Here is a 24,935-nt window from a genome sequence, read left to right as displayed (position 1 = left end):
TAGCACTAAACAGCTGATGCAATAACCAACTCATCATCAAGCTTTGAGTATTTTAATTCAGCTGTGTAGTGCTAGGACATAAACCAAAACGTGCACCCAGGGAGGCCCCAGGACCGATCCTGAATTAAGTCAGTCTTGCCCATTACTTTAATCATAGAAAAAGGTGGAATAATGATATGTAATTAAATCGTAGTTCCCAACGAGGTATGCAATTAACAAATTAGTCAACACAGTGTACCTGGAATGGATACTGATATTACATTCTACACCATTCACAGTATTACAGACATTTGGTGTGAGAGATGTTCAATAACAACAACAATAGCATAACTATTTCATGATAACATCTCTCTGGCAATACCGTTGCATATGTACCTTATCGATTTTGGACACAGGCGGTCATAGGGACTTAGATCGAACAAAATGTTCAACACATTGACGTCCGTAGGCTACCCAGAGAGCTTATCATCGTCATAAAATGTGAGTAATCATCAGTAATAAATGCAAATATTCTTTCATAATCTTTATTATTCTTTCCACTGCCACAGAGAGATTGTAGGCACTCCTGGATATTTATAGTGGGTAAAAGGAGATGTGGATTGCTTAATGCTAAGCTGTTGTTGACTGTAATTCAAGTGATATTGGACCCAAGGAAGTTGAAGTGACAGATAAATTATAACCTACTGATGTTGCTGGACTTCTTGACGCTGAAATGCATGCTTGAACTAAATGTGTTCATGATATGTGGGCCCTTGAAATATTTTACTGAACCATGTAGGATACTGTCAGAGTACAAAAAACAGTTATTCTATTCATTCTGTATTCTCAAAGGTAATCCTTATTACTTCAAATTGTATGGATTTTTTCCAGACAATGGCTTTGGACCATTGTGAATGTGTTCTCCTTGTGCTGGGCAGAATGAACAAATGGGAATGGGTTGTTTGTCCTCCAATGGGATATTGATTCTATGTGTTGTGTGGAGGGGGAGACCAAATACTGTGACTGCTCCACTTCACTCCACAGACAACTGTAGTCCCATGGACTGTCTTTTTGGACTGCTGGGAGAAGAGACAGATTTATACACACAGTGTTGTGTTTTTGAAAAGGTTCATAAAGAACTACACATATAGTGGCAATGTTAAAATAATTGTTTCCTTGTTCTAAGATTTGATAACTCCATTGCTTTATGCCTGCACGTTTTAGAGCCTGATGTCTAACATTGTAGATATTAACTAGTAGTAAGTAACTAAATAGTAAGCCTAAGCAGAAACGGACAACTAAAATGTGAAAATGTAATTGCTGTAAAAGGCAGCTTTGCCACAAGCTGGGCGTCCCAGGCTCAGCCGACAGTCCCCTTGGTAGGGGTCCCGCAGGGACTCCTCCTGAAGGCTTACATAATGTTGGCACCGGCCTCAGAGATCTAAGGCACGGCCCCAAGAATTCCTCCTGTTACGTTTAGGTCAAACGTATCATTAACCAGGCAGCAGGAACATCTATATCTCTCCATCTCTCTTCAGTCCCCACGTCCTCTGTTGCATAACGTTGCCAGGGATGTGAGACAGCGTTTCCATGGCGTTGACGCTTGTTCACTTGTTTATCACTCAGTCTAATGTCATAGAACACAGTGGAGGCTGCTGAGGGGAGGACGGCTCATAATAATGGCTGGAACAGAGCAAATGGAATGGCATCAAACACATGGAAACCATGTGTTTGTATTTGATACCATTCCACTCCACTCCATCCATTACCACGAGCCCGTCCTCCTCAATTAAGGTGCATCCAACCTCCTCTGATAGAACATAGATGAAGTCATGCAGTACCTGTAAGGAAAACTGGTGACTTTCTTTCAATAGTACTCACTTTCAGCCCATGTGTTGTTCATAAAAACACATCATTTTTATTATGTTAATGAGACAAAGCAGGCTACACCAGGAAAAAAGGCTTGTTTTATAACAACTGCACTCTTACATACATTTTTACAGTCATGGACTCCCTTTTTATAACACCACACAAATCTATATATTCAATGGCTTTTTTAGACTTTTCTTCAAAAAGGTTCTGATTTTGGATATTATTTCTTCTGTTTGAGACTACGTTGTGCTAGCTCCTCTCTCCTTTCTGTTCTGACCTTTGACACCTGATCTTCTGAGGGGATTGGAATTCATAACAAAATTACAATTCCTAAAGGAGGTACTCATAGTACATCAACCTAGGGTCTGCTCTTGAAGAACATGCTTTTCTCATCTCCAAAGTACTACGTTTCATGGATAGTTTTGTCACATACAAAACAAAAAAAGTCCATTATATACATCCTCATATTGGAACCACAGGTCATTTTCCTGTGATGGTGGCAAGCGTCACAATGACTTCATGTTTGGCCAAGATGTTGACCACCAGTGCAGTTGAAGCATCCAGGTTTTCTTCATTTTAAATTCACTCGAGTCATGCAGTCCCAAAAAAATGATATTGGATTAAACTTAGAAATCCTTTTTGACAGTTGGTCGGTTCAGCGACAAAGTCTCAGCGTATTTGAGAGAGTTCTTTGAAGCGTGGTGGTCCATCAGGGGATTTTCTTCTAACTGTTAAAGCTTATTCCTGTTGTGTAGCATCAGTTAGACAAACAGCGTCTTGTTAACTAGTCCATGGTGATGATGATGTGTGCAGTTAACTCTGATTCACTGATGGAGCATAGCAGGGACCGGGAGGAGGAGAGGGAGAGGGGGGCAGTGGGTCTGAGAGGTTGGGGGGTACAGGGCAGGCTGGGTGGGTGGGAGTGGGTACATGTCTTCATACCGGCCGGTCCACTGCATACTGGCAAGGGCTTAGGTTGGAGACTGTGTTTTGCACGGCTGGGTAGGCAAAGTTGGCGTGCTGCTTGGCCTTCAGTCGGAGGCTGGCCAGGCTGGAGTTGCAGGTGTCTCTGTACATGTAAGGACTTGCAGTGGAGGCATAAGGGCAGGTGGCGGCGGTGACCGCCACCGAGTTCAGCGTGGAGCTATTGAGGTTGCCCAGGTTGCCCAGGTTGTTGAGGCCCGAGCCGGGCACCCCGGCCACCGCCGAGGGCACCATGGAGGAGGCCATGTTCATGGAGGGGATAGAGCTGGGGGAGGAGAACATGGGCTGGGAGGACAAGGGGCTTACATTCATGGAGTTGAAGAAGGGGAAGCTCTTGGCTGACAGTGGACTGCTGGCCAGACTCTTGGTGGCCCAGTTGTTGTATGAGTAGCCAGAGTACATGTCATCATAGGGCTGCATTAGTCCATTGAACTGGGCACCGAAACCGTTTTTACACAGCTCAGCCTGTTGGTTCCTCTCCCTCTTCCTCCATTTGGCACGGCGGTTCTTAAACCATACCTGAGGGAGAAGGACAGAAAAGGGAAAAAAGGAAAATAGATATGGGCTTTTCTTTTCAGCCTAATCTGAGGTGGTAAAAATTGTTCTGAAACACAATAACATTTTGGTTTGCAATGGCTGACTATGATTTCTTTCAAATAGTTTAGGCAAGATTCAGTATACTGTAGCTGCAGACTTTTTAAAATAAAGAATCATCTGGGAAACTAAGTTGAAGTGTATAATCAAACAGTCATATTAGCCATGGTTTATTAAAACAAATTATTCACTTATTTGAATTATGAGCTCCCAGTGAAAGAAATGTCAAGCTGGAGCGGTCTTCACATTTTGTAATTTTAAGGTACTATTTTTGGAGGGTATAAAACGGATTAAAGTTTTAATGGCAAATCTAAAATGAAGGTACTTAATTCAGTTCCCAATTGGGGAAATATGAATTTGTCCCTGAGCGTTCATTTTGTGGTGGAACTTTCTCTTTATTCTCATAAAGACTTCAAAACTAATTGAGAAGCAAAATACCTTTATTATAAGAATCCAATACAAAAATGATATAAACGGACTGTGTAAAGTTAAAAATCTAATTGTATTAATCAAAATAATATTATTCACATTTTAGTTATTCTAATAAAAATTATTAAAAAGCCACCAACACTTCTGCGGCTAACTCATCTCCCTCCCTTCCTCATCTAATACTGCTGTGCCAGGCATACAGTATCTAATCCAAACCCTTAGTCTGTGTCTGCCAGCCGGGAGAACAGGCATCTGTTGTGATAGTAATAGAATGCTCTGGACTATTGAATGTGTGGGTACAGTGTATATAGCAGTGAGTCTTCCATGGCACCCATTGACAGTAGGGGAAATCCCGCTGTTGAGGAAGATTTCTCTCTCCTTTAAACATGACTCTGGGGAAATATTGTTTATGTGTTCATGGAAACATCTGAAAGTCAAATGGTTGGATGGGGGGGGGGGGGGGGGGGGCAAATCTTACCTCACTTCCCTAAAACTGTCAAATGACTAACACGATCAGACACTCTCCGTAACCTAAGTACCCACGTTCATTGCTTACGACTCTGCTAAAATCTATTTATCAGAATTCGGACAAGCTCTGACATATTTAATATTATACATTTCATTTTATAATACTGTGTTGGTTTAATTTAGTCTGAGCTGTATTGATATTATTAGAATCCAGTCTCCTTGGACTCAGGACTCTCTGTACTGTAAATATTCATGTGCAGTAGCAATTAGAGTTTTATTAAGCACATTGTATGCAGCTATGTACTGTACATACATATTTGTAGGCAAGGAAGTAGCCAGCATGGATATAGAGGGAGAGCAAGTGGTTTGTTATTCAAACATTTATTACAAACGCATTCTGTGTTAAATGCCATAAATCAAGATGACAGGAGAAGTATTCTGTATATGCAGGGGGAATCTATGTCCATGTGGGATTAGCAGGGAACAAGTGGGGTCCTGCTAGACATTAGGACGTGTGTGGTCTGTTGTTCTTTCAAAATAACAACCAAGACTGTGTGCTATGTGACCTTTAATCTAGCCAACATGAATTTGATCCATCACTAGGCAGGAAAGCAACGATTGTATTGTCATCCATCAAAATGTGAGCCCACCTGCTCCATACTGGTGGTGACCAAACCTCTGGACTTGAGGGGACATTTCAGGGTCAGGAGCAGATCGACACACTTCTGAGCTTTGTAACATGTGAAGCCTAGTTTTAGGTTGTTGAAGTCAAATTGCAACATATTTAAATCTCTGCTTAGTTAGGTAAATTTGTCATCTTTTAGATATGTACCCTCAGGTGCCTTTTACCTTCCGAATTATGTTGAAATCATATGTTGAGTCCCACAAATGTATTGTTGAATAACACCTAAACCCTAAGGAAAGTGGGTTTGGATTGTTTCACTGGCTCAATAGTGATTCTGTGGGGACTCACCCTAACTCGTGCCTCTGTGAGGTTGGTCCACACGGCAATCTCCTCCCGTGTGCTCATGTCGGGGTAGCGGTTCCTCTGAAAGGTGGCCTCCAGCTCCTGAAGCTGCTGGCTGGTGAAGTGGGTCCTCTGCCTGCGCTGCTTCTTCTTCAGAGAGCCGTCCTCTGCATTCGACTCATCTGTCTGGTTCTGGTGGGACTTCTCTGTGTCTGGGAGGCAATAACATGGATCAGTAGTTATAATCAGAACAAAATGTGGGCCCAATACATAGCAAATCCTCATTTTGTATCGCATCAAAACTATCTACATTTGTTTACAATACTTCCAGACTTGCTCAAACATGTTTTTGAAAAATTGCATATTTCCATTCCCATCCAATATCAAGTATTTTATACAAGAGCAGCAATCATCTCTCCAGAGTGAGGTGTCTTCCCATTAAAAAGTTATCACACTTTCCACTGTCCTCTTTTATTTTAAATTAATTAATATAATGGACATTTTATCCCATGTTATTTGAAAAATAATGTGTTGACATATTTTCAAATAATATGGGAATTGTTTACAGTTTACACCTACTGTATTAGATTTGTGCAGTTCTGTTTGGAATATTTCAAGATTCATTGACTGTATGTATTCTCTTCTCAGAGTTGTCAAAAACAGATCAATAATTTAAATTGGCCCTGAAACCCATCTGGCACTAACACCAGAACCAAACAGACATGTTTTGTCTGCCCGTGATCCTTTCTCTCTTCATCTGAGTTCCGCAATTTGAGGACCCCACAGAAAGAGTGAAATTAGTTGGCTAACTAATCCCAGGGATCAGGCTTTTGTTACCGGGCAGGTTTCGGACTGTTTGGCAAGGGTTTATCTCTCTGAGAGCAGTAAGAAATAATCAGCAGGGTTTAAAAGACTCTGCAGCGCCACTGGCAAAACCAATAGGACCAGACTTTTGCTGCTATCTACCAGTAAACTGACACTGGTTAAGCCATCACTTAGGCCAAAAAACATTTTCCATCCCATGTCACAATCCAGGAGAGAGGGCATATAGTATATATATATATATGCATTCTACTATACATTTGTACACCACCATCAATATTAGCCCATGTGCTATAGGTGTGTGTAGTGTAGCCAATTTATTTTTATAAACTGGGTGGTTCGAGCCCTGAATGCTGATTGGCTGACAGCCGTGGTATATCAGACCGTATTCCACAGGTATGACAAAACATGTATTTTTACTTATAGAATGTATGTGTGTGTGTGTGTGTGTGTTTGTCAAATATACCCTGCAGACTTTGGGACAGCAACGTATTGGGTCAGACTGCTAGTCAATCAGCCAGCCAATAAACAAACCAACCAACTAACAGTCAGTCCTTCTTAATGTCCACCACCACTTGCACAACTGATGAGATGTTTGAGAATGTCTGAAGCCTTGTGGATTTATCAACGCCAAGCACACTGCCAGACACAGTTGTTTGGCAATTCAATCTGAATTGAAAAGCTTAATCCCTTGGGCAGGCGAAAAAGCACCAATGTAGCAGCATACTGTGTTATGCAAATGCATGCACACATGCTTTGAAATGCATGCATGCTTTGAAATGCATGCATACATACCCACAAATGCTTGTGTATGACATATATTATAGGCTATTGCCTCTCTAGGCTTTGCATTATGCACTAAGGCCCCAGCAATCTGAGGCATATTCTAATCACTAGGAGTGTCCTTGAGAATTGAGAGGCTTTGTTTTGACTAACTATACATTTGTGAAAGACATTTTTAAATTCCCAGCTACGTAATCAAAAATTGTCTGAATAAAATATGTCTATTGTAACTAAGCCTCTAGATCTATACTGTACAGATACAGTATGTGTTTGTCATTTATAGAAGTTTAACTCATTTTGAAACTTCAGATGTCACTTGAGTGAATGTGCTAATGCCCATGTGCCATTTGTCATTTAATAAGGCCTAATTTAATAAAAATCACCAATATGTATTACATTTCTGCATTTAGTGGATACACAGGTTAGGGTTCTCATAATATGTATCCAGAAGGATATACATGGTTATTTGTTCAGTGCAAGCCTATATCTTTTTTATAAACTGGATTCCCATGACGGTGGACACCTAGATCTCAACTCTGAAATATTAAGGTGCCTTCAGAAAGAATTCACACCCGTTGACCTTTTTCCACATTTTGTTGTGTTACAAAATGGGGTTTAAATGGATTTAATTGTCATTCTTTGTCAACAATCTACACCAAATACTCTGTAAAGTAAAAATGGAAGAACAATTCTAACATTTGGAAAACATTAATGAAAAGTGTAACCCTAATATATCTTGATTAGATAAGTATTCAATCTCCTGAGTCAATACATGTTAGCATCACCTTTGGCAGAGATTAGAGCTTTGAGTCTTTCTGGGTAAGTTTCTAAGAGCTTTCCACACCTGGATTGTGCAACATTTGCCCATTATTACTTTTCAAAATTATTCAAGCTCTGTCAAATTAGTTGTTGATCATTGCTAGCCATTTTCAAGTCTTGACATAGATTTTCAAGCTGATTTAAGTCCAAACTGTAACTAGGCCACTCAGAAACATTCAATGTTGTCTTGGTAAGCAATTCCAGTGTATATTTGGCCTTGTGTTTAGGTTTTTGTCCTGCTGAAAGGTGAATTTATCTCCCAGTGTCTGTTGGAAAGCAGACTGAACCAGGTTTTCCTCTAGGACTTTGCCTGTTCTTAGCTCTATTCCATTTATTTTTTAACAAAAAACTCCCTAGTCCTAAATGATGAAAAGCATACCCATAACATGATGCAGCTACCACTATTCTTGAAAATATGGAGAGAGGTACTCAGTTGGATTTGCCCCAAACATAACAATTTGTATTCAGGACAAAAAGTTAATTGCTTTGACAAATTTTCATTATTACTTTATTACCTTGTTGCAAACAGGATGGATGTTTAGAAATGTTTTATTCTGTACAAGCATTCTTATTTTCACTCTGTCAGTTAGGTTTTAAATTTTTATTTCTTATTTAACCTTTATTTTACTAGGCAAGTCAGTTAAGAACAAATTCTTATTTACGGCCGACTCCGGCCAAACCCTAACCGGGGCGACGCTGGGCCAATTGTGCGCCGCCCAATGGGACTCCCAATCACGGCCAGTAGTGATACAGCCTGGAATCAATCCAGGGTCTGTAGTGATGCCTCTAGCACTGCTGCACCACTCGGGAGCCTATAGGTTAGCATTGTGGAGTAACTCCAATGTTGTTGAGCCATCCTCAGTTTTCTCTTATCACAGCCATTCAACTCTAACTGTTTTAAAGTCACCATTGGCCTCATGGTGAAATCCCTGAGCGGTTTCCTTCCTCTGCAGCAACTGATTTAAGAAAGACGCCTGTATCTTTGTAATGACTGGGTGTATTTATACACCATCAAAAGTGTAATAAATATCTTCACCATACTCAAAGGGATATTCAACGTCTGATGTTTTTTTAATTTCTACCCATTTACCAATAGGTGCCCTTCTTTTCGTGGCATTGGAAAACCTCCCTGGCCTTTGTGGTTGAATATGTGTTTGAAATGCACTGCTCAACTGAGGGATCTTACAGATAATTGTATGTCTCGAGTACAGAGATGAGGAAGTCATTAAAAAATAATGTTAAACACTATTATTGCACACAGAGTCTATACAACTTATGTGACTTGTTAAACACATTTTTACTCCTTGCCATGACAAAGGGGTTGAATACTTACATATATTGACTCGAGACGTTTAAGCTTTTCATATTTTATTAATTTGTAAATATTTCTAAAAACATAATTCCACTTTGACATTAAGGGGTATTGTGTTTAGATCAGTGACTCAAAAATGTAATTTAATCAGTTTTAAAATCAGGATGTAACACAACAACAAAAAACTGTCAAGGGGTGTGAATACTTTCTGAAGATACTATCATATTTTAGAGGTGAGGCCCAGGTGTCCACCATCATGGGGATCCAGTTTACTTAAAAAATATAGGCCTACACTGAACAAATAACCATGTATATCCTTCTGGATACATATTGAGAACCCGAACCCTAACCTGAAATGGACATTGAAAAACAAACTCATTGTTCAACTTTATTAACTATGCCAATATCACAGGAAAGAACAATGAATGGTTTATTTATCAATACCTAATTTCAACTAGATAAAACTTTTCTAGAATGAATATTCCATAGTCAGTGAACAATACAAGTAAGGTACAGTACATTCGACATATTGCCTCTTGATATTTGGCCCCCACACACCTCGTTATCTTGATGGTTTTAGTGCGTAATCCGTGGTTCATTTACAGTATATGCGGGTTCTCCTAAATCCCTGCACTCACTCAGGACCGTCCATTTCGGAGTAAGTTTACATTAGTCACACTAATGGAGTCTGTTGCAGACCCTGGATCCACAGAGATTTCATCTATTAGACCGCACGGGTATCACAAATATTAGCTTTTTCTCTCTGTCAAATGCCTAATTTGTTATAAATTGGCATGCAGGCGGTTGAAATGCAGAGGCAGATATTTAGCTTTCAAGCCTGAGCAATCGTAGTTGCTCGGGATATTATTGTATGTCTAGGCCTATGGCATTCGGCTATATTCCGTTCATCACGCACAGATATCTATTAGCTTGTTTTTTAGGTTTCAATTGAGAGTTATTAATAGACCTACAGCATATCGGCGCATAAAGACACGCACACGACAAAATGCCAAAAAGCGTAAGGGGTCCATGCCAAATGTTTACAATAGCTTCCATTAAAGTATATAGTCGCTGCAGTTAATAACTCTTGCTTTACAAAAGCCAAACGAGAAGAATAAACCTGCAACTTGGGTTCATTAAGGAAAATAACAATTATATAATGTGAATCATAGGAATATGCGCTATAGATCTACAAAATAATAGCAAGCCAATTAATATTATGGTTGAATTGATATCCACACAATCACGCACATTAAAGGCGACAATGAATAGCCTAATAGCTATTGCAAGCTAGAAATTCGTCCTGATATTATTATTATTATTATAGCCTATTAGGACATTATAATTCCCATTATTATTATCAAATTATTCGATTGGTTTAGACCCACATGCATGAACATATATGCCTATTCTTCATCCAATGTCAGTCTGAGGACTATTTATCGGTCAAACACTCCTGTGGACAAAGCATTTGCAAGGTAAACGTGGAAACTGACCGCTGTTGTCTTGGCCTTTGCATCCCTGATCATGTTGAGGCGTCCCAGAGTCTGAAAGCGATAGCGCTGGGCTACGGGCTTCACTGTCTGTCAGAAGGTTAAAATCCATAACCTCGGCCGCCAGGCTCTGCAAAAGGAAGGCAATACATTTCAATATTAGTCAATATGGCAAAATAATACAAGTATCCTCATAAGTTTAGACCTCCAACCGAATTGGCATGACAAATAAATAACAACAATAGAAAACAACATCAGAAAGATCAACTAATGACAACAATAATTAAGTTAATAATAATTTAATAATACGCCTGGATATGTAATATAAGAAATATCAGTTCTGACATTTCCATATCAACACAAATTAACGAGTGAATCTGCTGTCTATGAATTTCACAATTCTCTTAACTTTTTAAAATGTGACAAACTGTTAGTGCTAATGATAGGCTATAGGCCTACTGAGCAGGCTTTATAATATTCTCATATTTTGATAACATTCAGGTTGCTGATTGACTTTATTTCTATTTTATTTTATTTATTTAACCTTTATGTATCGAATTAAAGGACATGAAACGGTCCATCTGTGACATAACTATTTGATTACATGTAGGCCTGTATTCCGTGGTAATTACTACGAATGTGTTCTGTTAGTTCTATTTTTGTTCCTTTGCAGTTATGTAGTTAAAATATATGGTGACCGTTCAGACCTAAATAGCAACCTCGTGAGGGAGACTGATACGTAATAGAGCCTAAAATAACAGGTCGTTTATTTATACAAGCGCAGTTAACACCTTGAAGATATGGGGACACAATCACTCCCTCAAAGCTTCTTGAGATTTATGATGTCGTGGCTGGGTTTAACGACAGGGTAGGTTCCAATCCACTTAGCCGCATCTCAACTCGTTTATGGGCACTCCCAAAATGGGAGCTGCACCTAACTTGCATGGTTCATACCAAATAAAATAAAATGTTCAAAACAAATTGTATTTGTGTGGGCCGAATACAACATTTGAATACTTTACCGTGAAATGCTGACTTATTTCCCAACAATGCAGAATGAAAAAGTAAGAAAAATTAACAAAATAAAAAAATAAATAGTAAGACAATACAATTACAATAATGAGGCAATCTATGTATAACCAATACAGGTGCCTAGGTAGATGAGGTAATTGAGGTAGCTGAGGTAATTGAGATAGTATGTACATGTAGGTAGGGATAAAAGAGTCTAGGCAATAAGGTAGATAATAAACAGAGTAGCAGCAGCATATGTGAAGAGTGTGTGTGTGACATCAATATATATGTGTGTGTGGGCATATGTTTTGTGTGTGTGGGCATATGTAGTGTGTGTGTGTGTGTGTGTGTGTGTGTGTGTGTGTGTGTGTGTGTGTGTGTGTGTGTGTTGTTGTGTCAGTGTGTGTGTGTGTGTGTGTGTGTGTGTGTGTGTGTGTTGGAGTGACAGTGTAGTACAGTATGTGTGAGTGAGTAGAGTCCAGTGAGTGTGCACAGGGGTAAATGCAAATAGTCTAGGTAGCCATTTGATTAACTGCTGAGCTGTTTTACGGCTTGGTATTAGAAGCTGTTCAGGAGCGTTTTGGTCCCATACTTGGTGCTCCAGTACTGCTTGCCGTGTGGTAGCAGAGAGAACAGTCTATAACTTGGGAGGGTGGAGTCATTAACAATTTTTAGGGCCTTCCTCTGACACCGCCTGGTATAGAGGTCCTGTATGGCAGGGAGATCGGCCCGAGTGATGAACTGGACTCACTACCCTCTGTAACGCCTTGCGGTCGGATTCCAGGCAGTTGCCATTCCAAGAAGTGATGCAGCCAGTCAAGAAACTCTCAATGGTGCAGTTGTAGAACTTTCTGAGGATCTGAGGGCCCATGCCAAATCTTTTCGGCGGCATCGATTTTAGTGTGTCAAGAACTGCAACGCTGCTGGGTTTTTCATACTCAACAGTTTCCCATGTGTATCAAGAATGGTCTAACACCCAAAGAACATACAGCCAACTTGATCAATTGTGGGAAGCATTGGAGTCAACATGGGCCAGCATCCCTGTGGAACACTTGACACATTGTAGAGTCCATGCCCCGGCAATTTGAGGCTATTCTAAGGGCAAAAGGGGGTGCAACTTAATATTATGAAGGTATTCCTAATGATTTGTACACTCAGTGTATATATATATATATATATATATATATATATATATATATATATATATAGAGAGAGAGAGAGAGAGAGAGAGAGAGAGAGAGAGAGAGTGTATATACAGTTGAAGTCGGAAGTTTACATACCCTTAGGTTGGAGTCATTAAAACTCGTTTTTCAACCACTCCACAAATTTCTTGTTAAGAAACTATAGTTTTGGCAAGTCGGTTAGGATATCTACTTTGTTTATGACACAAGTAATTATTCCAACAATTGTTTACAGACAGATTATTTCACTTATAATGCACTGTATCACAATTCCAGTGGGTCAGAAGTTTACATACTAAGTTGACTGTGCCTTTAAACAGCTTGGAAAATTCCAGAAAATATGTCATGGCTTTAGAAGCTTCTGATAGGCTAATTGACATAATTTGAGTCAATTGGAGGTGTACCTGTGGATGTATTTCAAGGCCTACCTTCAAACTCAGCGCCTCTTTGCTTGACATCATGGGAAAATCAAAAGAAATCAGCCAAGACCTCCGAAAAAATATTGTAGACCTCCACAAGTCTGGTTCATCCTTGGGAGCAATTTCCAAATGTCTGAAGGTACCACCATCTGTACAAACAATAGTATGCAACTATAAACACCATGGGTCCACGCAGCCGGCATACCGCTCAGAAAGGAGACGCGTTCTGTCTCCTAGAGATGAACGTACTTTGGTACGAAAAGTGCAAATCAATCCCAGAATATCGACATAACCTGAAAGGCAACTCAGCAAGGAAGAAGACACTGCTCCAAAACCACCATAAAAAAGCCAGACTACGGTTTGCAACTGCACATGGGGACAAAGATCATACTTTTTGTAGAAATGTCCTCTGGTCTGATGAAACAAAAATAGAACTGTTTGTCCATAATGACAGTCGTTATGCTTGGAGGAACAAGGGGGAGGCTTGCAAACCGAAGAACACCATCTCAACCATGAAGCACGGAGGTGGCAGCATCATGTTGTGGGGGTGCTTTGCTGCAGGAGGGACTGGTGCACTTCACAAAATAGATGGCATCATGAGGATGGAAAATTATGTGGATATATTGAAGCAACATCTCAAGACATCAGTCAGGAAGTTAAAGCTTGGTCGCAAATGGGTCTTCCAAATGGACAATGACCCCAAGCATGCTTCCAAAGTTGTGGCAAAATGGCTTAAGGACAACAAAGTCAAGGTATTGGAGAGGCCATTGCAAAGCCTTGACCTTAAAATTTGTTGGCAGAACTGAAAAAGCGTGCGCAAGCAAGGCCTACAATCCTGACTCAGTTACACCAGCTCTGTTAGGAGGAATGGGCCAAAATTCACCCAACTTATTGTGGGAAGCTTGTGGAAGGCTACCAGAAACGTTTGACCCAAGTTAAACAATTTAAAGGCAATGCTACCAAATACGAATTGAGTGTATGTAAACTTCTGACCCACTGGGAATGTGATGAAATAAATAAAAGCTGAAATAAATAATTCTCTCTACTATTATTCTGATAATTCACATTCTTAAAATAAAGTGGTGATCCTAACTGACCCAAGAAAGGGAATTTTACTAGGATTAAAATGTCAGGAATTGTGATAAACTGAGTTTTTCAGTAGTCAGACCCTTAACTCATTACTCTGTTGAAGCACCTTTGGCAGCAGTTACAGCCTTGAATCTTCTAGGGTATGATGCTGCAAGCTTGGCACACCTGTATTTGGGGAGTTTCTCCCATTCCTCCAGACGTGACGCTTGGCATTCAGGTCAAATAGTTAAATCTTGGTTTCACCAGACCTTTAGGTGCCTTTTGACAAAACTCCAAGCGGGCTCTCATGTGCCTTTTACTGGAGAGTGGCTTCTGTCTAGCCACTCTACCATAAAGACCTGATTGGTGCAGTGATGCAGAAATGGTTGTCCTTCTGGAAGGTTCTCCCAACTCCACAAAGGAACTCTGGAGCTCTGTCAGAGTGACTGTCGGGTTCTTGGTCACCTCCCTGACCAAGGCCCTTCTCCCCCAATTGATCAATTTGGCATAATTTAAGAATTATGAAGACCACTGTGTTCTTGGAGATGCTGCAGACATGCTTCAATGCTGCAGACATTTTTTGGTACACTTCTCCAGATCTGTGCCTTGACACAATCCTGTCTCAGAGCTCTACGGACAATTCCTTTGACCTCATGGCTTGGTTTTTGCTTTGACATGCGCTGTCAACTGTGGGACCTTAAATAGACAGGAGTGTGCCTTTCCAAATCATGTCCAATCAATTGAATTTACCATAGATGGACTCCAATCAATTTGTAGAAACATGTCCAGAATGACCAATAGAAACAGGATGCACCTGAGCTCAATTGAGTCTCATAGCAAATGGTCTAAATACTTATGTAAATGTCTAAAAACCTTTTTTCTCTTGTTTCTCTTGCCTACCACTTCGTCCTAGACATTTCCACTTCACAATAACAGCACTTACTGTTGACTGGGGCAGCTCTAGCAGGGCAGAAATTTGGCGAACTGACTAGTTGAAAAGGTGGCATCCTATTACAGTGCCAAGTTGAAAGTCACTGAGCTCTTCAGTAAGGCCATTCTACTGCCAATGTTTGTCTACAGAGATTGCATGGCTGTGTGCTCAATTTTATGTGGTTGATATAGCCAAATTTGAAGGGTTGTCCACATTGTAGAATACTATGAAATAATAAATATGGAATCATGTAGTAACCAGAAAAGTGTTAAACAAATCAAAATATATTTTATGTTTGAGAGTCTTCAAAGTAGCCACCTTTTGCGTTGATGACAGCTTTGCACACTCTTGGCATTCTCTCAACCAAATTCATGACCTAGTCACATGCAATGCATTTAAATGAATAGGTGTGCCTTGTTAAAAGTTAATTTGTAGTATTTCTTTCCTTAATGCATTTGAGCCAATCAGTTGTATTGTGACAAGGTAGGGTGGTATAAGATAGCCCTATTTGGTAAAAGACCAAGTCCATATTATGACAAGAACAGCTTAAATAAGCAAAGAGAAACAACGTTCCATCATTACTTTAAGACATTAAGGTCAGTCAATCCGGTCATGAGGACCGCCACAGAAAAGGAAGACCCAGAGTTACCTCTGCTACAGAGGATACGTTCATTAAAGTTAACTGCACCTCAGACTCTGTAAATGCTTCACAGAGTTCAAGTAACAGACAACTCAACATCAGCTGTTCAGAGGAGACTGCGTAAATCAGGCCTTCATTGCTGCAAAGAAACCACTACTAAAGGACACCAATAAGAAGAGGAGACTTGCTTGGGCCAAGAAACACGAGCAATGGACATTAGACTGGTGGAAATTTGTCCTTTGGTCTGATGAGTCCAAATGTGTGATTTTTGGTTCCAACCGCCGTGTCTTTGCAGAGTAGGTGAACAGATGATCTCCGCATGTGTGGTTCCCACCGTGAAGCATGGAGGAGGTGGTGTGATGGTGTGGGGGTGCTTTGCTGGTGACACTGTCTGGGATGTATTTTTCAATTCAAGGCACACTTAACCAGTATGGCTACAACAGTATTCTGCAGTGATACGCCCTCCCATCTGGTTTGCGCTTAGTGGGACTATCATTTGTTTTTCAATGGGACAATGACCCAACACACCTCCAGGCTGTGTAAGGGCTATTTGACCAAGAAGGAGTGTGATGGAGTGCTGCATCAGATGACCTGGCCTCCACAATCACCAGACCTCAACCCAAATGAGATGGTTTGGGATGAGTTTTGGACCGCAGAGTGAAGGAAAAGCAGCCAACAAGTGGTCAGCATATGTGGGAACTCCTTCAAGAGTGTTGGAAAAGCATTACAGGTGAAGCTGGTTGAGACAATGCCAAGAGTGTACAAATCTTTCATCAATGTAAAGGTTGGTTACTATGAAGGATCTCAACAACAACAAAAAAGAGTTTACTACATGATTCCATATGTGTTATTTCATAGTTTTGATGTCTTCACTGTTATTCTACAATGTAGAAAATAGTAAAAATAAAGAAATACCCTTGAATGAGTAGTTGTGTCCAAACTTTTGACTGGTACTGTATATACAGTGGGGCAAAAATGTATTTAGTCAGCCACCAATTGTGCAAGTTCTCCCACTTAAAAAGATGAGAGAGGCCTGTAATTTTCATCATAGGTACACTTCAACTATGACAGACAAAATGAGAAAAAAAATCCAGAAAATCACATTGTAGGATTTTTAATGAATTTATTTGCAAATTATGGTGGAAAATAAGTATTTGGTCACCTACAAACAAGCAAGATTTCTGGCTCTCGCAGACCTGTAACTTATTTGTTAAGAGGCTCCTCTGCCCTCCACTCGTTACCTGTATTAATGGCACCTGTTTGAACTTGTTATCAGTATAAAAGACACCTGTCCACAACCTCAAACAGTCACACTCCAAACTCCACTATGGCCAAGACCAAAGAGCTGTCAAAGGACACCAGAAACAGAATTGTAGACCTGCACCAGGCTGGGAAGACTGAATCTGCAATAGGTAAGCAGCTTGGTTTGAAGAAATCAACTGTGGGAGCAATTATTAGGAAATGGAAGACATACAAGACCACTGATAATCTCCCTCGATCTGGGGCTCCACGCAAGATCTCACCCCGTGGGGTCAAAATGATCACAAGAACGGTGAGCAAAAATCCCAGAACCACACAGGGGGACCTAGTGAATGACCTGCAGAAAGCTCGGACCAAAGTAACAAAGCCTACCATCAGTAACACACTACGCCGCCAGGGACTCAAATAATGCAGTGCCAGACATGTCCCCCTGCTTAAACCCATCTGAAGTTTGCTAGAGAGCATTTGGATGATCCAGAAGAAGATTGGGAGAATGTCATATGGTCAGATGAAACCAAAATATAACTTTTTGGTAAAAACTCAACTCATCGTGTTTGGAAGACAAAGAATGCTGAGTTCCATCCAAAGAACACTATACCTACTGTGAAGCATGGGGGTGGAAACATCATGCTTTGGAGCTGTTTTTCAGCAAAGGGACCAGGACGACTGATCCGTGTAAAGGAAAGAATGAATGGGGCCATGTATCGTGAGATTTTGAGTGAAAACCTCCTTCCATCAGCAAGGGCATTGAAGATGAAACGTGGCTGGGTCTTTCAGAATGACAATTATCCCAAACACATCGCCCGGGCAACGAAGGAGTGAGAAGCATTTCAAGGTCCTGGAGTGGCCTAGCCAGTCTCCAGATCTCAACCCCATAGAAAATCTTTGGAGGGAGTTGAAAGTCCATGTTTCCCAGCAACAGCCCCAAAACATTACTGCTCTAGAGGAGATCTGCATGGAGGAATGGGCCAAAATACCAGCAACAGTGTGTGAAAACCTTGTGAAGACTTACAGAAAACGTTTGACCTCTGTCATTGCCAACAAAGGGTATATAACAAAGTATTGAGATAAACTTTTGTTATTGACCAAATACTTATTTTCCACCATAATTTGCAAATAAATTCATTAAAAATCCTACAATTTGATTTTCTGGATTTTTTTTCTCATTTTGTCTGTCATAGTTGAAGTGTACCTATGATGAAAATTACAGGCCTCTCTCATCTTTTTAAGTGGGAGAACTTGCACAATTGGTGGCTGACTAAATACTTTTTTGCCCCACTGTATATATATATACACATTATAACAGCAGTATAATTGGTATTTGCCTTGTACCAAAATTATTGCGGTAACACTGCCATAAGTGCCATAAGGGACTGTGTGAGTGTATGTGTTTAAATCAACATTTTCATGCAAATCTCTGTCACTCTATAAGCCCCTCTGTGGCTGTGGACCCTTTCACTCCTCTGGTGTGTCTCTGTGAACTATGATGTGAACGAGTCACATGGTGGCCCATAGTGGCTTAACATTGAATCTCACTCACTTGAGCTGAATACTTACTGGGGAGACTTGCTATTATATGTAGTACACATTTCCCAGTCATTTTCATTCAAGTACTCTACTGGTTAGGGGCTCTGATCTGATCAACCAACTTGCTGACCATCATCATTTGCAGACTAACTTGATGGAGAGCTCGTTGTCAGTTTGAAAGGTAAACTCAATAAGTCCTCAAACTGAGCCACCACATCAAGCAAACACTGGCTGTACTTCCGTTTCCCCTTCTTTTCATTTCTTCAGAACATTCCTGACAGCCCTCTGCTCATCGATGTGAATGCCTCTGCCCTTGACATCTCAGGAGAAGGCCTACATGATGAAACCTCATCTCCATACAGATAAGCCTAACAAAAATATTTGTATTCCACTTCAAAAGTTTAAAGAACTGCACGGATAAAACTAAGTGTTTATGATATGTCGTGTTGGTCGAGACTTTAAGATTGGAATTCACCGTGACAGAAAAAGAAAGTGAGTCCAACAAAAAATATACACTTACAATCCCATCTGTTCAAGCATGTTTAAAGTTGCCATGCATCATGATTTTTGAAGTTAGAAATGACAATCAAATTATTTTTAAAAGTACCGGTTGGATATCAAATATAAAGCTTGATGTTGTTTGGTACAAGTAGACAATGATAAATACATACTTATGCCAATGCAGTTCTCTCCTCAATTTGTCAGAATCTTTATTCCCATGTGTATTATACTCAAACTATTACACCATCACCCTTAGACTCCCACATGACATCCATGACTTATAAATGTAACACTGCAGGAAAGCTTTTGAAGAGTAATGACCAGGTAAGCCCATATCCAATCACAGTGAGGGAAACTGGGAGACACAGGAGGCAGTGTTGTGATCATGTCCGTATTGCTCGAATACAGGTTAGAATGATACATGTGAAAAGTGCCGTGCAAAAGCTGATAAATAGATGTTTATCCTTCACAAAGTATAAAGCATTTAGGAATATATTATTCTGTGGTGTTAGTATCTTTCCCAGTGGCGTTGTTCTGCCCCTGAAGGAGAGAAGGGAGATGGAGGATAAGGTCAATTCTCACAGAGAGATTGCTTTCCAAAATGTACTGCTTCTGTGTTGAGGCTAGCTATATTGCTAATGAGGTTCTGATATGGTTTTGTGGGCTAAAGTTGACTTGCAGGTCTAATGGTATTTCAGTTGATTGTACTTTACAACCAGACTAAAATGATATAAAAGATTATGCTGAAATCAATACAATTACTTGTCAAAGGTCAGTAATCAACTATATTTCTTGCTTTTGATTCTCTATTGTGTAAGCTTGTTGAAATTAAATGTAAAGTTGTTGAAATCAAAAGTCAATATGTGCCTTATAGGACATATCTGTTTCGTCTACAATAAAGTCCTAAACTGAAAAATAACCCAGTCTCATTGCAAAGCAACCCATAGCAAAACTCAGAGAATAGTTGCCTGACAGAGAGCAACAGGTGCTGTCCTTTGCTTTGTGTGTAGGGCTATGCCACCAGAGAATAACAGTATTTTGGTCAGAAATATGAATATGACACAGTCAGACACATATCCACTTTGACAGTGATGTATGGGACCGTGTCAGAGCAGTGCTGAGAGAGGCTGGGATGTTTGGCAGGGAGTGCGGTAACGCTCGCCCGTCATTTTGCCTAGAACAAGGTGTCGGTGTCCCCTTCAGAGCCGCGACATTATTATATTTCATATTCCAAATCAAGTCCCTTCCCTAGAATTAGATAAGGCCAACAACCCATCATGGGTCTAACAAGGACACATTGATAAAATGGACCCTATGCTTTTATGAATTTCAAGAGACACTGAATGGAATGTTCCGAGTTCACCCCAGATTTGCAATAATGTTGTGTTATTTAGTGCATGTGCATTCATATTATAAAGGTTATCCTTAGTCATAACCTAATGACTATAGGTGCAATGTCCTATATGTTTATAGGGTATGTTATGATGATGACTTAATTAATTACCAATTAATTTCGTTCATTGTTATCTGCTGATATTTGACAACATCCGTCACAATATCAATCAATTGCTTCCCCTAACATCTCTGAAAATGTAACATTTTCCCCATGGTGGCCACTTTCATTTATCATAGAAATGTGCATAAATGTGTAGGCCTACAGTTGAGAATGTATCCTTTCCTAAAAGTTAAATCAGAGATGCCTGATTATGTTGTCAAAAGGCATGCACTCTATTTCAATCCATGAATGACTCATAATTAAGACATATTGTATATAACCAATTGTTCACCCATTGAAATAAGTGAAGTCAATCTAGTCACTAAATGTGTACAATGGTAATAATACATGTATTATAATAGGAATAATTACAACAAATCATGATACTATTCATAGTCAGATTATAAATCATAATTTTTTTCTTGTTCAATAGTCTACAAAAAGGCCTACTTATGTTGATATAGCTGTTGGCTATACCAGATACTTGATCGTAACCTGACATGCTGAAATGTTACAGGCAAATTGTTTGTCTGACAAACATAACCCATAGCGATTGACTGTGTAACCTTGGTAGTTCAACAACTTTATTAGAATTACTGTGATGTTTTCTAAGCACTTGCTCTCGTGATCGTGCGCCATGCATTGTTAAATTGGGAGCAGTGCACCACCACTCTCACCATCCACATTCAAACTCTGTGTCCCTCTGTTTTCTGTCTCCACAATTCGCTTTAAGAGCATAACACATTGCTGTAAGCACAGATGGAAGTGCACGTTCACTCATATGAACTGAATGAAGTTGAACTCGTGTTCAACTCTTCTGCGCAAATCAACATAAGTAGGAGTTGATGCGAGATGGGGTCTCTAGTTTGCACAAGCAGAGCGCTTTGCATAAGCAGTAGCCTATACGAAATCAGTCTCATTAAAATATACATCTGATAAAAAAAAAAAATGGAAGCAGAAATCCTCTCATTTTTCAGGAGATTGCTGGTTCCATCTGTTGTTACGGCAGAGGCAGACTGCTTACATTTCCACGGACTTGTGCATTAGCCTTGGAATTATTCATAAACGCGTTGAGAATTAATTCCTTGGATTAAGACTTGATTAAGATGTGTGTCACTTTGCTGTCTGAGAACATATTAAGGGCCTTCTCGAGGAGGCGGCAGATGGAATTTCGGCCCAATGTTTGTAGATGTTAATTTCTCCCCTCCTAACATTCATTTGCATATTACTGGGAGTGGCAAAGCATGAACTCGCATTTCTCAATGTCCCAAGTTATTTTCGGAGCAATTTATTCGATGTTATGTCCATTTTATTATTATTATCATTATTAAGCTATTACATTTAGTATTTATCAGAACATTTTAAACATGCGCAAATATGTTTTATTACAGGGTGCCACTGAAATTACTGAGCTGGTAGGCCATGTGAATAACTTTATAGCTTTGTCTGGACGTTCAGATTCACAATAAATTGTTCAATTAATAAACAGAAAGCAATCTGAAAAAGGAGCAATTAAAAATATAAATTGTCCTATATCTACATTTTGAGTGAAATGTATAGTGCTAAATCTAGAGGTAGCTTACAAGTAGTCTACTATACAGGGACAATTCGACAATATCAACATTTAATAATGGGCCTATAAGAAATAACTGTTCGGCTAATTGTCAGAGCTTGATGGCTGAGGCTCATAGCATAATCACATTTTACATTATCAAAATTATAATGACCGAGAATCATAGGTTATTTGGAAGACAAGGTTGCTCCCTAAATTATCCCTATCCCTTGTCTCATTTTAATTCGACATTATCCCAAGATTTGACGTTGAATTAACAGAATAGGCTACGCCAAAATGTTTCGTTCCAACAACTCAGTGGTTTTAATTTCAAAACCGTGTGATTCCTTAGCCTAATACAAATTTATGTTTTATAATACACAAATGATCACATCTAATATTATCTTGATCTTTAACTTCACATGTGATGTGGAACACGTGTCAGACTGAAAACTACAAAATAACATGCAATAAAAAATGACATGGCCTAAATAATCGATTCTTAATAAGTTATAATGGTTTGCCATTTGACCTCTTAAAATCGAAAAGATTGATTGACACTTGTTGTTCAACGTTGTAGGATACTACTGAAATAATGTTTTTCTTATTCCCACAGAATAAATATTAAAAAACCAATTTATATACCACTTTTAAAATACCCCTGTATAGGCCTACCATACAGAATAGGCCAAGCTGTGTAAGACACGTTGCAATGAAATCAATTAAATAAATTATGATTGTCATTCAAATTTCTGCATGACATATATCTAAAGAATTGTTCAATTAGTGTAAACATATTAGGCTATAGTGTTAGAATGAAGTAGTATAGTTGAATTCGTAATAACCTATATCCTTTTAAGGCCTATGTTTTCCATGACGAAAAATGCCACAAATATGGACCGAGCAAAGGATTGTTAGCCTATATGAAACAATAGCAATGATTTATACTTAAATATATGCTTGAAAACAAACCATGTTCAGGGATGATTGAACGCACGCATGTTTGTATGGAGAGAGTTCCGAGGCTTAGACGCGGGAGGGTAGAGGGGGCGCAGCTCTGCCTTTCTTTCTGAGGTCTCTTGTCGCTCGGGAGCACCTGCCACCTATCAATTTCGGGTAGATCCCCAAAAATGTTTGACCTCTGAAATAGTCTCACAGAGAGCGCCCCCCATGCAAGACAAAATCATACTAGTTGCATTTCGAAAGAGTTTATAATTTGGACATACAATGGGAAAAACGTGTTAGCATGTATATCAATTCTGATATATTAAATGCTAGTAAACAAATATATTTATTTAGCTTTAGAAAGATGGAAACAGACTTATTTTTCAACTGAATTAAAGCAAATTTACGTTTCACAAGAGGAGCATATGCAAGGTTAAAAAACGTTTAGCCGTTTACCTACTAAGAAATTAATCAAGGCCAATATTAGAGATCATTTTAGATACATTGTGGTCTACACTTTCAGTGTTATTGTCAAGGTATACAGGCTAGGTCTAATAGATGTATGTTTCATTCAGATGAGGTTTTGCATTATGGCTATGGTTATAGTAACAGAGTGCACTCTTATATGGAACCTAACTCTGAGTTTGTAGGGCCAGATGTGACACATCATCATCATCATCATTAATAATGAAGTAAACTTTTAACATGAGTCGATTTATTTTACCCTAGTGAATAAAAGTTTAACCACGCAGTTACCTAAATCAGGACTTACCGAGTATCCTAAACCTTTGGTCAATAACTTTAGAGTTATATGCTGGTAAAGTTTGAGTTTGTGAGGTGGCAGTTTCAGACTAGCAACACTACTACAACAATGTATAGGCTACGTTATTGATTGATAGTTCAAACAAGGGCAATCTACTAATTTGCTTGCCTACTGCACATGCTGTCATAACAGACACAACCACGACATTTGGAGTTGTACTGGGAGACTATCCTACTTGCACTTACATGAAATCCCGGTCTGGTTAAATTAATCCCCCGAAAAGGCAAGCTTGATGTGGGTTAATGGTTGTCCGAATGAGATGTTGCTGACATGAAGAAAGTTCCTCTGTTTGTAAAGTAAAAAATCGTCAGTTTCCCTCTTTCAATGCTGTCAGACATGAAGGCAGTCGAAGAGTGAAGGCTTGATCCCCATACAGCGGGGGACTGACTTTATGCTAAATATCTTGTGCGACAGGTCCACTACAGAAAGGACTGCCCACTTCACCGCTTTTACTTGCCCGGTACCAACTCCACAGTGCGCGCTCGGGCGCAAGCAACCCGCACACACACACATACGCACGCACATACACGCACACACGCACACTCTCTCGCTCTCCCTTTCTCTCTCTCTCTCTTTCCCTCTCTCTCCCTCTCTCTCTCTCCCCCTCTATCTTGCAGTCATGCACTCTCACATGAATGCGACCTCTCCCCGCCACTTTCTCTGTATTCTCGGCTTGCGTAGCTTTTTGCTTCGTTTTGTCCAGGTGATATCGAGCTGAGTCAAAGTAGCCAATTATTTGATTGTATTTCAATTTCATCATTACGACAAACGCATGGCGACACATACTTTAGAATAACGAAGTTTCTTTCTTGGATGTATCATTATTGATATGTGAATAAGGCTATAACGTGACAGCTACGTGTAGGTTAAACAGGTATTGAGGGTTTTTCAACCTTCCACGCACGAAGGAACGCTCCGTGCCATAGGGAGGAGGGGAGAGAACATGGACTAAAATAATATTTGGTACCCATGTGCATTAATAGTAACAACTAATCTTATTTAATTACCCAAAAATCCAGATAAACAGCTTTCCCCTATCTGTGATTAAGTAATTAATTGA

At 39.7% G+C, this 24,935-nt stretch overlaps 1 protein-coding gene across 1 annotated transcript; it reads right to left on the bottom strand.

The window, feature by feature from the left end:
* Nucleotides 1-1,872: 1,872 nt before the first annotated feature.
* On the bottom strand, nucleotides 1,873-24,338 carry LOC110528057 (pituitary homeobox 3). Its single transcript, XM_021609848.2, has 4 exons — nucleotides 24,061-24,338; nucleotides 10,526-10,652; nucleotides 5,300-5,505; nucleotides 1,873-3,354 (listed from the first exon to the last, which is right to left on the bottom strand). Exons 2-4 carry the CDS (start codon nucleotides 10,632-10,634, stop codon nucleotides 2,788-2,790), a joined length of 882 nt encoding a protein of 293 aa, XP_021465523.1. The 5' UTR covers nucleotides 10,635-10,652; nucleotides 24,061-24,338; the 3' UTR covers nucleotides 1,873-2,787.
* Between the last annotated feature and the right edge of the window lie 597 nt (nucleotides 24,339-24,935).

This window comes from Oncorhynchus mykiss, chromosome 1, assembly GCF_013265735.2.
Source record: "Oncorhynchus mykiss isolate Arlee chromosome 1, USDA_OmykA_1.1, whole genome shotgun sequence".
In the NCBI taxonomy this organism is placed as follows: domain Eukaryota; kingdom Metazoa; phylum Chordata; class Actinopteri; order Salmoniformes; family Salmonidae; genus Oncorhynchus; species Oncorhynchus mykiss.
This window is presented reverse-complemented; position numbering and strand designations above follow the sequence as displayed.